Source organism: Vicia villosa, linkage group LG2 (assembly GCF_029867415.1).
Source record: "Vicia villosa cultivar HV-30 ecotype Madison, WI linkage group LG2, Vvil1.0, whole genome shotgun sequence".
Classification (NCBI taxonomy): Eukaryota; Viridiplantae; Streptophyta; class Magnoliopsida; order Fabales; family Fabaceae; genus Vicia; species Vicia villosa.
This window is the reverse complement of record NC_081181.1, coordinates 202,417,101-202,431,416: the sequence shown is the minus strand read 5'-3', so window position 1 is coordinate 202,431,416 and position 14,316 is coordinate 202,417,101. Positions and strand designations below refer to the sequence as shown.

The 14,316-nt window shown below is 32.7% G+C and overlaps 1 protein-coding gene and 2 long non-coding RNA genes across 3 annotated transcripts; 2 read left to right on the top strand and 1 right to left on the bottom strand.

Annotated features, from left to right (window-relative positions):
• Positions 1-1,835: 1,835 nt before the first annotated feature.
• LOC131647972 (uncharacterized) lies at positions 1,836-2,237 on the top strand. Its single transcript, XR_009298010.1, has 2 exons — positions 1,836-1,940; positions 2,029-2,237. It is a non-coding gene; the product is annotated as an uncharacterized LOC131647972 (long non-coding RNA).
• A 4,619-nt stretch (positions 2,238-6,856) lies between these two features.
• LOC131653639 (uncharacterized) lies at positions 6,857-8,255 on the top strand. Its single transcript, XR_009299118.1, has 2 exons — positions 6,857-7,959; positions 8,063-8,255. It is a non-coding gene; the product is annotated as an uncharacterized LOC131653639 (long non-coding RNA).
• A 97-nt stretch (positions 8,256-8,352) lies between these two features.
• Positions 8,353-13,996, bottom strand: LOC131653638 (ABC transporter C family member 10-like). The gene is made up of 11 exons (XM_058923887.1): positions 11,912-13,996; positions 11,512-11,832; positions 11,339-11,425; positions 10,658-11,239; positions 10,414-10,578; positions 10,039-10,333; positions 9,745-9,959; positions 9,340-9,645; positions 9,203-9,266; positions 8,883-9,122; positions 8,353-8,808 (listed from the first exon to the last, which is right to left on the bottom strand). The coding sequence occupies exons 1-11, from the start codon at positions 13,913-13,915 to the stop codon at positions 8,705-8,707; spliced, it is 4,383 nt and encodes a 1,460-aa protein (XP_058779870.1). The 5' UTR covers positions 13,916-13,996; the 3' UTR covers positions 8,353-8,704.
• Positions 13,997-14,316: the final 320 nt, after the last annotated feature.

Below are 14,316 nucleotides of genomic sequence, written 5' to 3'. Positions count from 1 at the left end.
AAAAAATTAGAATCATGCATTTTTTATATAATAATATAAATAACATTATAGAAATATGTAGTGCGGGTATGGGGCGGGGTGGGTAGTAAGGTACCCGTGTCCGCACCCATACCCGCATATTTTAATGGGTAATTACCCGTGCCCGTGCCCATACCCATTTTGGCGGGGATTTACCCTACCCGATGTGGGTATTTTTGTGGGTACCCACTGGGGATGGGCCAAATTGCCATCCCTACTTTTAAGAGTAAATAAAAATTACTAATCAATGTTTAAAAATATATTTTATTTAAAACGTTTAATTTAAATTTATTGGCTGTTATTAAATTCTCTCATTATCATATAACTCATTATTCTCATTTTATATGTTTTATATATGTATATATAAATATAAAGAGTTATATTTATAAAAAATTTAAAATATAATTTTTGTGATTTTAAAACAATATACTAATTTTGTTTTTATTTTAGATATGGATGTCAAAAATATAGACTTGGTTAAAACCATATTAATAACATCTAACATATAAATTTAGTTAAAATCATATTAATAATTAACCGATTTTTAGTAATTGAATTTATATATAAATATACATAATTTATATAATCAGTAAATTTGAACTCCCCTAAATTCACATTGATTTATAATTTATATTTTATAAAAACGGAACAATTGTGTAAAAAAAATTTTAGTAACTTTGTTTAGAGAGATGCTACTAATTTGTACCAAAATTGTTTTAATAAATCAAAGCACCGGCCAGAGTGAAACACCTTTTGTGGAGGATCTGTCAAGGATGTTTGCCTACCCGTACGCGCCTTCAGCAACACCATGTTCAGTGTACGGGAGTTTGTCCTTTCTATGATATTAATAATGAGGATGACTGACATGTCTTTTTTGGTTGTCCAGATACTTATGTTTGTTAGGGAGCAGCAGGTTTGAGCAATATTATTTATCGTAGAACTTTTTCTTTTTATAATGTAAAGTTGCTCATTCTTGATATTTGCAGTAAGAAAGATAAGAATACGACAAGTTGAGTTGCCGTTACAATTGAGACAATGTGGAAAAGTAGGAATGATCTTATTTGGAATAATAAGCATGAAGATGCCTCCCGTGTCGGTTGGATTGCTTATCATGATTGGCGCGATTGGTTTTCGGTGCAACGGATTCAAGATAGTAACAATGACAATCATCAACTTCTAAGTTGGAATCCGCCTCCTTGTGGCTGGTCTAAGTGTAACTTGGATGCAGGTTTCAATAACAATAATAATAGAAGAACGACAAATAGAGATTGGTGTATTAGAGATGAACTCGGTAGTTTCATTGCTGGAGTGACGTGGAATCCAGATAACCTTTTATGTTGATATATGTTGAAGTCAACTTTATACAAATCAATTTGATGATTAGCTGGATTCATCAATATAAATTGCCTATTAAAGTTGACTTCAACATATATCAACAAATCAATTAATATTGATGATTTTATTTTTTATGTTACTTTTATCATAAAAGTTAGTTTTGTTAATATCATTTATTTTTTAGAATTTTGTCCTTTAATACTTATGACATAATAAAAAATAAATATATAAAGAATACAATAAAAGTTTAATGAACTTTGATGTTGTTAAATGATCAACTGGTTTATTGTTACTCCCCAAGAGTAAAAAAAATTGATAAAAATAAAAGAATATCAGAATTCTTAATATATATATATATATATATATATATATATATATATATATATATATATATATATATATATATATATATATATATATATATATATATATATATATATATATATATATATATATATATATATATATATATATATATATGGCCTCAATTTGATCAAACAATTTCCTATTTATTATGGTTTCAAGTTTGAAGCTCTTTTATGCTTTGGTTATTTTTATTTCTTTATTTCTCATTTTAACCAACGGTAGTAAGTTATTTTTTGTACCATTCTCAACTTTTCTTGTACATAATGTTTACTTATTTGTTAGTAATTCATTCATTTTTTAACATCGCAGCTCAATTCCCCTCAAGTCTATTTCCCTGCATTATGGATGCTGACTGTCCCTGGGATATGTGTCTTAACACTAATCTTGATCGGATGTGCATTGATGATGCTTGTTTTTGCGTATGACTTTTAGCAAAAATAAATCAATATTATTCATAAGCAACGTACAATTTTACTTGTACATATAGTTTATAAAATAAGATTTAAATTATTTTTGAACTTTGGACAATGTTCAAGTTAATTCGGTGACAATAATTCTCAATAATAATAATAATAATAATAATAATAATAATAATAATAATAAAAAAATAATAATAATAATAATAATAATAATAATAATAATAATAATAATAATAATATATTTGATATTTTAATATATTAATTATTATTTAAATTCTAATATTTTAAAAATATTTTTAGATGAGATTGAATTACTTGTAAGGTTTAGATTTACTTTAAGATAATATAGAGCATATACATTGTACTCTTTTGTAAGACATTAAAGAAATTAAGAAATGTTTATAAATTAATGAATGTTTATTTTATTTTATCTCTATAGAATTTTAGTCCATATTATTAATTTGATTAATACGCTAGAGTCTTTTATGATATTTTAATGTAATAAGTTGATTTTTACAATTTTTTTACCTACAAATCAGTATTTCTATTACCTAACGTATATATTGTTATTCTTAAAAATCTTGTTCCAAAAATAGACATGTGACACAAACGTCAATGACGTATCCGTAATGTTGTTGACATGTTTTTTTTTTTTACATTGCTGATGTGTTATTATTTTTTATTTTTTTAGAATAAATTTTTTATTTAAAAATAAAAAACGAGTACAATCAAACCGATCCAACTAACCAAAGTTTCAAACAACTAAGGCATCATAAGTCTCCCAATATGTTTTCTTAACTTAGGTTTTGTTCAAAATCTATACACAATATTGTCTATGATTTCGGGCCTATAGAGGTCTCTTTTACATTCTTACTAAAACAAATAAGGTTCCTAAATTGCCGACTCTCATAAAAAGTTTCAGCAAGAGCATATTTAACAATACTATATTTTCAACCTTTTCCTTAGTAGTTATCAATTATCCAATTTAACTCATATGTATCTGGTGTATGATTGATTTGTAATCAATTCAAGACATGCTTCCATATGCCATTTGTACCTGGGCACATAAAGAAAATGTGTTGAATTGTTTTCTGTGCCTTACAAAAACAACAATCGTTACCAACCATTCCAAATCTCAACAATTTATCTTTGGTGGGTAGCCATCCATGACAAACCATCCAGCGAATAAATCTCGAGGATAGGCTGTAACACTCTGGATTTTAGACTAATTATTTAATTAATTTGACATGAATATATGAGTTATCGTGAAGTATTCGATATATATATATGCTTTGGTGTTTTTATGTGAGTCATTATGATGATTCATGATGTTTGATGAATATGATGGTTATGTGATGTTTATGTGAGTTATTGTGAAACATTTGAATATGTGATGTTATATTGAGTCATTATGATGGTTTGTGATGATCTGTGATGTTTGAGGGTATGATGACTTATGTGATGTTTTGATGATTCATGTGATGTTGTGGTGATTTGTGTCATGCTTAGGTGTATTGAGGGATTTTAGAGTATTTTAGAAAAATAGGATAATAAGTGGAATTATTTTAATTAGAAAAATAGAATAATATTGGTGTTAGAGATGATAAGGGAGAAATGATAAATTGTAAGAGGTTAAATGAGGGCAAAAAGAGGAAAGTCATATTAGGGGTCCTATGGGTAAAAAGAGAAAAGAGGGAAGAGGGATTCATTCTGTTCGATCGAAGGTTAGAGAAGAGGCAAAGGGAGAGAGCTAGGGCACGAAGAACACGGAGGAATTCATAGAGAAAACGCGATGAGAATAAAAGCTAACTACAATCTAAGGTAAGGGGAGTTTATCATTGTTATTATAATTGATTTAGGTTTTAGATAATTGTAGGTTGTATTTAGGGTTTTTGTTGGATTGATGAACCTATGGTGGAGATTGACGAAATTGGTGAAAATCATTATTTGAATATATGGATGGATGAATCCTTAATAAATGTATGAGGTTAGGACCTCTAAATAGGTGTTATAGGTTGTTATATAATCGTAAGATTTCGAGTTCTGAAACTGGAACTTTTTATGGAATCGAATTCGGAGGTACGAAAGACCTCCAACAGTGAAAAATCGCACTTTCTGGTTTGCTGTCCTGTCAGATTCGCCGAACAAAGAGGATTTGCTGGGCAAATGGTTTGAAAAGTTTAGCTGCTGCCTTAATTCTCCAGGCGAGCCATCCCATTTGCCATACGAATGGAGTCAGAATCAAAATTTTGTAAAGGCCATAACTTTTGGAAATGCATGCTCTATTTTGTCTTTGTTATGAATTTTGTTTTCTGTTGAAGTTATAATTTTGCTCGGAGTGCAAAAATTCAAGTGTGTGGGAGAATTTGATTAGTGCATTTTATTGCACATTCTTCTATGGTTGTACTTAGGCATTTCCCTAGTTTATTTTGTTTATTTTACTGTTTTATTATGTTTTTAGAATTAAGTCTTTGTTTGCCTTTAATCTATTTTCGTATGTTGTTTTCAGCTTTAGCGGTTATTTGATACTTGTCCACTGTGTAGATCATAATTGGAGCTACGGGATGTCGTTTTGCGCATTTTGATATGCGTTGGAAAACTAAGATAAAGAGCTACAACTTTTCTGCTGAAACCAAAAGCTGATTCAGAGTGCAGGAATCTCACATAATTCGTCGAAGTTTCAAATTTTATGAAATAATTAGTGTTGGGCCAGCTTTTTCTTGTTTTCGACCCGCTTGGAATTAGATGGGGAAATCCTAGTTCTCCTTGTAGCTAGTACAATCGTGCACTGTTCATTCACCTTGGAATTGACTATTTACAATTTTATTTTGGAAGAGCTTTGTATGTTTGGTCATGGAGAACTAATTCCAAGAGATTAATCTACTGTAATCAGTTTCTGCCGACACTTTGAGGTTCTTTTAATTTCCAATAAAAATCTATTTCCTTTCAATTATTCTCTTTGATATTTGTTTTCTTAATTTGATTTATCTCAGGGTTGATTGATTTATTTCGATGATTGTATGTTCTCATACTTTAATCGCGTTTGCTTAATTCGCATATGTTTATCGTGCTTGCTTAATTCACAATTGCTATATCTAATCCTTTTGTTTAATTTGGAAATTAGGAACATACATCATATAATACCAATTGCGCTTGTATAATTGTTATTATAATTGAAAACGGAATAGAACCCGTTTAGGAATTGGGAATTATTTGGGTCGATGATAAGTTGGGAAACCAAAATAGTAGATTAATCGTTTCGGCTTATTTTGATAATCACTTATTTGTACTATTTCTCTTAATTGAACAAACTATATTTCAAAAAATTACTCATCTTTGATCTGTGCGCGACAACGTTCAAGTGGCAGCACCTCATGCACAATCCCTTCTTTCTCACATAACGTGTCGAAGTCTTTCGATATATATTTTCCGCCACCATCAGTTCTCAGAATCTTGAGCTTTCGCCCACTTTTCCTTTCGACCATAGATTTGAACTTGGCAAATACTTCGATCACTTCACTTTTCTTCTTGATCAGGTAAGTCCATAGTTTTTGACTGAAATCATCTATAAATGTTACAAAGTATTTGTTACCTCCATTCGAATCCACCTGGATTTTATTTCAAGAATTCCCTTCGACTAGCTTCATGCATCCTTGCTGAAGTTGTTCTTATGCTGCTTCGCTTGCACACATTCCTCCCACACTTCTCTTGGAATGTCGATCTCTGGTAACCCTAAAACCATATTTCTTCTTTTCAACTCTCTGATGTCATTGATGTTGAGATAGCCTAGTTGATAGTGCCATATCCATTCATCTCTGCTAGGTGCAGTTGCAAGTCACTTTTGCTCCATCACATAAAGTTCGATCTTGAAGGTTCTATTATGAGTCATTGAATAGTATTTGGATGGGTGACCTTCTGGGAATTTTATTGGAAAGCGTGCGAGTGAGGACAAAATATGCTGAAAAAGACTTGTGTTGGTTTGTGGGGTCAATCGATAAATCTGAAAGCAGTATGTGGCAATACAAATGGTATCAGAACAGACCTCTCCTAGTACAATGTGTTTTGGGGACAAACCAAGCGAAAGTTGGTGGGCATGTAACACCTGAGACCAACGAGGGTGGGGAATGGTTATCAGTACACGAGGCATGATAATGAGACAATCTCGAGGGTGAAGAGGTCAAGGAGTGGTCGCCGAATTCACATTGGAGTGAGAGGGATCTTGAGGTTGTGTAGGTATGATATTACATGGTTGAAGTAAGGATTATAAGGATTGATTGGTACTACCTATACTAATAAGATGTATCTTCTTTTCAATAGCATGACTGATAAGAATTCAATAGATAAATGTGCTTGACTTGGAGTAGTATTTGGATGGATGACCTTTAGGGAAGTTTCTGGGAAAGTGTGTGAGTGAGGACAAAACATGCTGAAAAGATTTGTGTTGGTTTGTGGGGTCAGTCAGTAATCTTGAAAGTAGCCTGAGGCATTATATGACTCAATATATGGATCTCCCACCGAATTCTTACCACTATTTTCCCTAAGCATAAGACCAAAATCAAGTTGCTTTCTTTTATCATCAGCCATCTCTTTCTCAATTACCAATTTCCCATTTAAATCATTAAAAGTCTCTACTACTATTTCATTTTCATTCAGAGAGCTTGTTTTTTATAAATACTCCTCGTTAACATTAACCTCATTCTCTGGATGAATGGCCACAACAAAGTCATTATCCTTTATGTCTATTTCAAGAGTATGATTTCTTGTCGTATTCAAATTTCTAGAGTCATCGTTCACAATGTCATTCATTATGATATTTACAGATTCATCATTTTTCGGACTTTTTAGGTGTGTATCTTGTAGATTCATTAAACAATGGCTTCTCAATATTCTTGCCTTCCAACTTCCAAGATTCATCAATATTACAACCAAAATACACATTGATCACAAAAAAGAGGTAAACTCTCGTATTCCAATTGAACAAAGAATACATAATCCCCACTTTCCACCAAAATACGATCATGGAGAGTATCCGACATGTCGTGTGCGTGTGTGTGATCTAGCAGTGAAACACTTGGGTCTTGAGAGTGTGCTCCTATCAAGGTCTCAGATTCGAAACCCGCTAGGTTCAAATTGCTTATTAAAAAAAAAAGTTAACAAATTCAAAATCTCTAATTTATTAAAATTTATCAGAGAAAAACAAAAATCCCTAACCTAAACTCTCAAATTGCTTTATTTTTTCTCATTAATTTATGAACTTTTTTTTAACTAGTATAATAAACAGCATAACATTTTTTTAAAAATAAAATAATAACATAACCTAACATAACAAATATAATGATTTATGTGTCTATAATGTAAAAATAAATAAATAAAGATCATGATTTAAAATAGTAACTATTAAAATTGACTCCAACATATAATATCACACCAATTAATGTCAACTAGAATATCTTTTATGTTAATTATTGTTAGTTTTTATAAAACTAATTCCATTATAGTATTATTTCCTTTTTGGAATTTCCCCCTTAACAATTATGAAAAGCTAAAACACAATTGGGTGAGCTAAAGTGGTAAACCCAACCCATTGATGGTCTTTAGAAATATTTTACAATAATTAAAATTATTTGAATGGTTACTTACATTCACCAAATGCTATAAACTATCTTATTAAAGTAAACTTTTTTTGTAATTTTTACTATAAGTTGATCAAACAAATTTTCATTTATTTCATCCAAAGAGAAAAAATATATGAATTCCGTTATCAAATTCGTTTATGTTTCGATTATTTACATTTCACTACTTTTTGTTTTAATCGATTCTGGTAAGTCAGTTTTATTACCAGTTTCCATTATTATTATTTAAATTATAGAAAGTGTTTAATTATTTTTAGTAATATTCATTCTTTCTTTTTTTTAACAATGCAGCTCGAATTTCTACAGGTCGACCCATCCCACCTATATTTCCTTGCAATGTTTATGATGATTGTCCATGGGATTTGTGTCTTAATGCTGTAGGTGTGTTTTGCATGAATGGTGCTTGTGGGTGCTTATAGAGGAATTTTAGTTTATTAATTGAGTTGAAAAATAAATCCATATTATTAAACACCTGTCATTTAAATTTTTGTACATAGAAATATAATAATATCATCATAAGATTAAATTAATATTATTAATATATTAAAAACAATATACAAAATAATAATTAAAGAACATAATTAAAAAATAGCAAAGATTAACAATTATTTTTAAATAGATTTTATTCGTTAAAACAACATTGGCTGATCATACTCCGCCAAGATCTTTTTCTCTTGTGAAAGATAGATTGTTAGAATTTTTGAATCACAATTCACAATTGTAATATTAGGGTTATTATGTAATTACTCAAAACCATAGTGGTCTAATTAATAATTAATTAATTAGCCAATGATAACAAACGAGTCATGTAGCAATTAGGGGTGACAAAACGGACCCAGCCCACGAGAAAAGCCTGTTTTGCCCGCACTTTCTACAGACACATTATGAATCATGCTCACATTCTTGATATAGTGATAGTACAAGAGAAAAAGATCAGTATGATTCTGCATGAGACCAGTACTCCTTGACAAGCTTTCTAAACAATGATTCTTCTCTTTTCATCAAGCTCAGTGGCTCATCATACTCCGCTAATTTCCCTACAAACAGAATCAATGACTTCCTTTTCCTTGAAGAAAACAAGCACATGATCAAACATATTCCTCAAACTTACCATCACTTATAGCGAGAACCCTGCTGCAATCCATCACAGTTGGTATCCTGTGTGCTACTGTGATCACGGTACAATCTGCAAACTCATTCCTAATGGTTTTCTGCAGAATCAGATCAGTAGAATTATCAATTGATGCTGTCGCTTCGTCCAATACCAATATCCTACTTCTCCTTAAAAGAGCGCGCCCCAAACAGAATAACTGCCTTTGTCCCATGCTCCAGTTTGATCCAGCTTCAACAACTGTGGTCATTACTAACTTAGAAGAAAAAAAAATGTACTTCTCTATCTTAGCTCTATAATAATGAAACTTTAAAGTGTACCTGAGGAGTTTAAACCCTCTTCTTTCCTTTTGATAACTTGTCGCAACTGACACTTCTCAAGAACCTTCATATTGACCAAGAGTTAACCAAAAAAATTCTATACAAAGTTAAGATAAATAGATTTTATCATACTGTACCTCCCATATCTCTTGATCACTATGTTTCGATAAAGGGTCCAAATTATATCTTATAGTCCCATTAAAAAGAGTAGGATCTTGAGGTATAACCCCGAAACTAGACCTCAAATCATGAAGGCCGATAGATGATATGTCTATCCCGTCAACTATAATTTTTCCTCCTGCTGGTTCTACAAGACGAAATAAAGCACTGATAAGAGTCGATTTCCCACTGCCTGTTCTTCCAACAATACCAATCTTATGCCCGGCTATAAATGTGCATGTGATCCCATCGAGTACAAGTGGTCCGTTAGACCTGTATCGTATCTGGCATGGTAAAAGCAAAAGACAAATTATGTGGTTCATTTAAGCTGTTTTTTCCCTAAACATTATGTTTCGCATTTTTGAAATTAGTACCAAAATTACCTTCAAGTCGTTTATTTCTACTTTGCCTGCAGTTGGCCAATTCAAAGGAGGACGATTTCCTTCTACTATTTCTTCTGCCTCACTTTGTATATGCATATATTGATTTATCCTTTCTACTGATATTATGCAATTCGCAACAGTGCATTGATTTCGTATTGAAGATTCTAATGAATCATTTAGTGAAAAGCCATAAGATAGAGCCATGCCAATGATTCCTGGGACAGTCGTCGTTGAAATTTGCATCAAGATAGAGATGATGTTATTGTTTTAGGATAATAATGACCAAATTTTTACCTGAGCTTAATGTTCCAGGGGGAAGCATAATCATGCAGAGTGCTGCAGCGGTGAGAACAACCGCACTTATAGTTTCTAATCGTAGAAACAACCACTCATTCGAGGCAAAACTATGGAAAAAAGCACTAGCATTAATATCAATTAGATCAAGGTTCTTCTCAAAATAACGTTCTTCCTCCTCATAAGCCCTTATTGTTACAGCTCCGGCAACTGTTTCAGCTACATGATTAGCTAATAAAGATTTTGTTGTGCCATTCATCCGCATTACTTCTTTCGCTGAGGCAAAATAGTATCTCTGCTAAAAACAGACACGGAATACCTTAACGTATTTTCTTTTCAACCAAGAATTCGAAGATGAATCTGTAAATCACCTACCTGCATGTAAATAGCAGCATAAACCATTGGTATAGCCACAATCAAGACTTGCCATGTGACAACTGCCAAAACCGTAATACTAGAATAAAAAAGTATCGTTCCTCCCACAGCAAAAGAAAGGCTAAACGGAATGTCCAGATCCATAATGCTCATATCAGATGAGACCTATAATACAATGGAAATAAAAGTTAGAATGTTGCGTTATTTTTTCTCATTGGAAGAAACAATTGTTTGATTTTCTCACCCTACTTAGTATTCTTCCCAATGGTGTAGAGTCATAAAATGACATGGGCGCACGAAAGAGGGAGTTCATCAACTCTGAAGATAAATATTTTGATGATTGAAGACCCAAAGCTACTGCAAATAGACTTCTGGTGAACACGAAAACCGTTGAAAAAGAACCAATAATGAAATAAACTAAAATCAATTGCAATGTACTGACAAGGGGATTGTCAATATTAGAAGCCATCCACGAGTTTTGCAATATCTGACAAGCTACAAAAACCAGCTGACTAAGTGAAGCCATTGAGAAGAATATATAGCCTTTCGTCTGATTCAGATATTGTAAGTAAGGCTTCAATCCTTTGTCTCCCTTCTCTCTTTCTTCTTGCTTAATCAATTGGTTTTCTTCTTTTGGTGCTTTCAACTGCTTCAACACAAATGCTTCTTGCATACGTTTTTCGGAATTGGAAAAAGTAGAACTTGCAGCAAGTTGGTCTGAACCAGTAGTCTCCTTGTGAGCATTGACGAGACCTAGGAATTCCGGGCTTGAGTTTAATAGCTGGTGATATGGACCGGCTTGTAGGATTAGCCCATCAGACATCAACTGCAAACAAGATAAAATATTTGATCAACCACGTTAAAATTAGCGCTGCCAAAGAGGTCCAATATCTATAATAGTGAACTATAACTGTAAGGGAATTACCAAAACAGAATCAAACGCTGGGAGGAAGTCGACTTGATGAGTCACAAGCAAAACTGTTTTCCCTTTGAGTCCTTCCATGATGTATTCCTGTCAAGTTTCATAGACATCATCTTTAGTACATAATGACAGTAGACATGTATGTATTACTAGAGTATGCGAAGATAAGATATTACATTGATCAATTTTTTTGCAGTATGCGCATCAACAGCACTAAATGGATCGTCCAATAGATATATGTCAGCGTTTTGATAAAGAGCACGAGCTAGCTGAATTCGCTGCTTCTGACCTCCACTTAAATTAACTCCTCTCTCGCCGATTTCAGTGAGGTCCCCATAGGGAAACAACTCAAGGTCCTTTAACAATGAAGACCTCTCGAGTGTTTCTTGATATCTTTGATCATCCAACTTAGACCCGAACAATATATTTTCCCGAATTGTACCTATTTGTATCCATGCTGCTTGAGAAACATATGCAAACCTCCCATTAACATCAATCTGTAATTTAGCATAGAGAATCAGAGACCTAATAAATATAGTTTGATTTAGGAGTGTATAACAGTAGTAGAAAGCTTACAGCTCCCTTTGTTTTAGGAACTTCTCCAAGAATCGTTGCTAAAAGGGTTGATTTTCCCGAGCCAACTTCTCCACAGATAGCCACCTTTTGGCCATGCCTAACCTCCAAATTTATGCTCCTTAATGTTGGCTTGGATGCATTACCTTCCCACGAAAAGTCAGCATATTTTATAGAAATTGAGCCTTTGAGGCCGAAATCAAGGCACTCATTCTTCAAATTTTCACTCTGCAGTTCCGGTGCATCAAGGAAATTCACAATTCGAGCAAATGCAACTTTTGCTTGAATGACCACTGCAATAACATCCGGGATGCGTGTAATTGGCTCTTGAACAAGGCACACGGTGGCCAAAAAAGTGAAAACATTACTTGCATGTAAAGGAACTTTCAAGAAGTAACATGCCACAAAAGACGCAGAAGATACCAACATCGGCGAGGTCCAAAAAAGAAAGACAAGGTAAGTTCTTCTTAATTGCACGACATGTAACAATTTAAGTTCCACATTTCTTAAGTAATCTACAACATTTTTAAAATGGATTTCCCATGCATATAGCTTCAACACTTTCATATTCATAAGAGCCTCAGAAGTAGCCTTTAATCTCTCATCTTGTGCCACCATAAGCTTGGTCTGAAACTTGTGTTGTAACTTTGCTAGTGGAGCATTGCAAAACACGGTGAAAACTATCACAGCCAATGATGCCAACGTTGCTAGTCCAATTGTGCGGAAAAGTATTACTAATGCAATACAAAGTTGGAGGATTGTTGTCCAAGTCTGATGAAACCAAAATGGAAATTCTCCGACTCTACAACTATCGACTGTGATATAATTCATTATCTCACCGCCCGAGTGAGCAGAATTGGACAGTCTTAATATTTTTCTATATATGGCCGCAGCAAGTATTGATCTAACTTTCATTCCAACAAGTCTAGCGCGGAAATACCATTGTCTTTGTGATAAGGATTCTATGATTTTAATAAACAAGAGTGATATGACTAACGTATAACCTTCATATTTGAAACTTTCATTACCCTCAGCGACCGATATAAAGGAACTCAGAAGTAGAGGAGTTGAAGATAGAGCCAGTACCTTGAGCAAAGCAAAGAACCCGGTTAGCAAAATCTCTCTCTGGTGGCACAAAATGATTGTCCATAAAATCGATGAATGTGATGATAGTTCCTCTTGTCTTTTTTTGTCTAATCGTTCTACAAACGATAAATAACAAACTTTCACTCTCTCAGACGCTCTTAATTTTGGGATATCCTCGTTATCAAGTGTTTTCTCTTGACCGATTTTCATCAATGGATTCAACCACCAAAACCATATCTTACTAAAGACTCCAGCTTTGGCAAATGGTGTAACAGGAATAATTTCGTCGTTTAAAGGGGTACAAAGACTATCATCAATTTCACTATCAACATCTTTAGATTTACATATTTGGTATGTGCATAAGAGCATCAAATTAGCTCCTGGAAATGATATAACATCCAAAGCTACTTTGAGAGAAAATAATTCTCTACATTCAATTGTATAAGATATGGATAAAACACATAATATAGCAGAAACAATGAACATGAGAATAGAAAACAACCACATCCATGATCTTGGGATTTGTTTTATCTCAAGACTTATACTTAAACTTACTAACAACCATGCAACTCCATGAAAGAGTTCTTGCAATTGCAGCCAGTGGCTAAAAGGTAATGTCTCCGCTAAATCCGAAATTCCTAAACATAAATACAACAAACTAAGAGAGCCATTGGTTATGGCAGAAACTATCTGCAACTTAGAATATCTTGCTCTACTCCAAAAGGATCTTGATGAGGAAGATTTCAAAATTATGATGAATGACAACATGATTAGCAGGAAAAGATCAAAGCAAAGTACTAACACATGGTTGATGCATGAGGAAGGATCTTTTAAGAACTTAAAATCATAACACAAGACTTTTCCTCCATCATCATCACCACTACCACAGTGCACACAAATCATGCTAAAAATATTATCCATCTTTTTCTCAAACTCTCTAATAAAAGAAAATCCAAATCATATATTTTTTATCAAATACATAAGGTGGAATTTTAAGTTAAATATCTGTATCAAGTGATTTTAATTTTTTAATGTAACATTTTAGATTTTAAAAAAAGTTAACACCTTATCAATGAGCCTAACTTAAACTTGGCATATGTTAGGCTATAGGTCTTTGTCAGTCTATATATGGTTTATAGATTTTAAAAAGAAAAGTGATATGATTTTTAATGGGGAACAAGACAATAGTGTGTTGGCTGGCACTATTGTAATAAAGAAAAAAATTCAATAAACTATAAACTAACATGATCAATTATAAATTAATAAATTAAGCTGTTAAAACGATTTTTTTTTGGTGTAGTTATAATTTTGGTCAATCGGTA

What these genes read in the sequence shown, in the direction of transcription:
- LOC131653638 (XM_058923887.1), bottom strand. Translation starts at nt 13,915, where the DNA reads ATGGATAATATTTTTAGCATGATTTGTGTGCACTGTGGTAGTGGTGAT. An exon ending in TTCCTAAAACAAAGGGAGCT is followed by an intron (nt 11,833 to 11,911) that starts GTAAGCTTTCTA and finishes GCTAAATTACAG; the next exon opens with ATTGATGTTAATGGGAGGTT. An exon ending in CCCTGGAACATTAAGCTCAG is followed by an intron (nt 9,960 to 10,038) that starts GTAAAAATTTGG and finishes CGACTGTCCCAG; the next exon opens with GAATCATTGGCATGGCTCTA.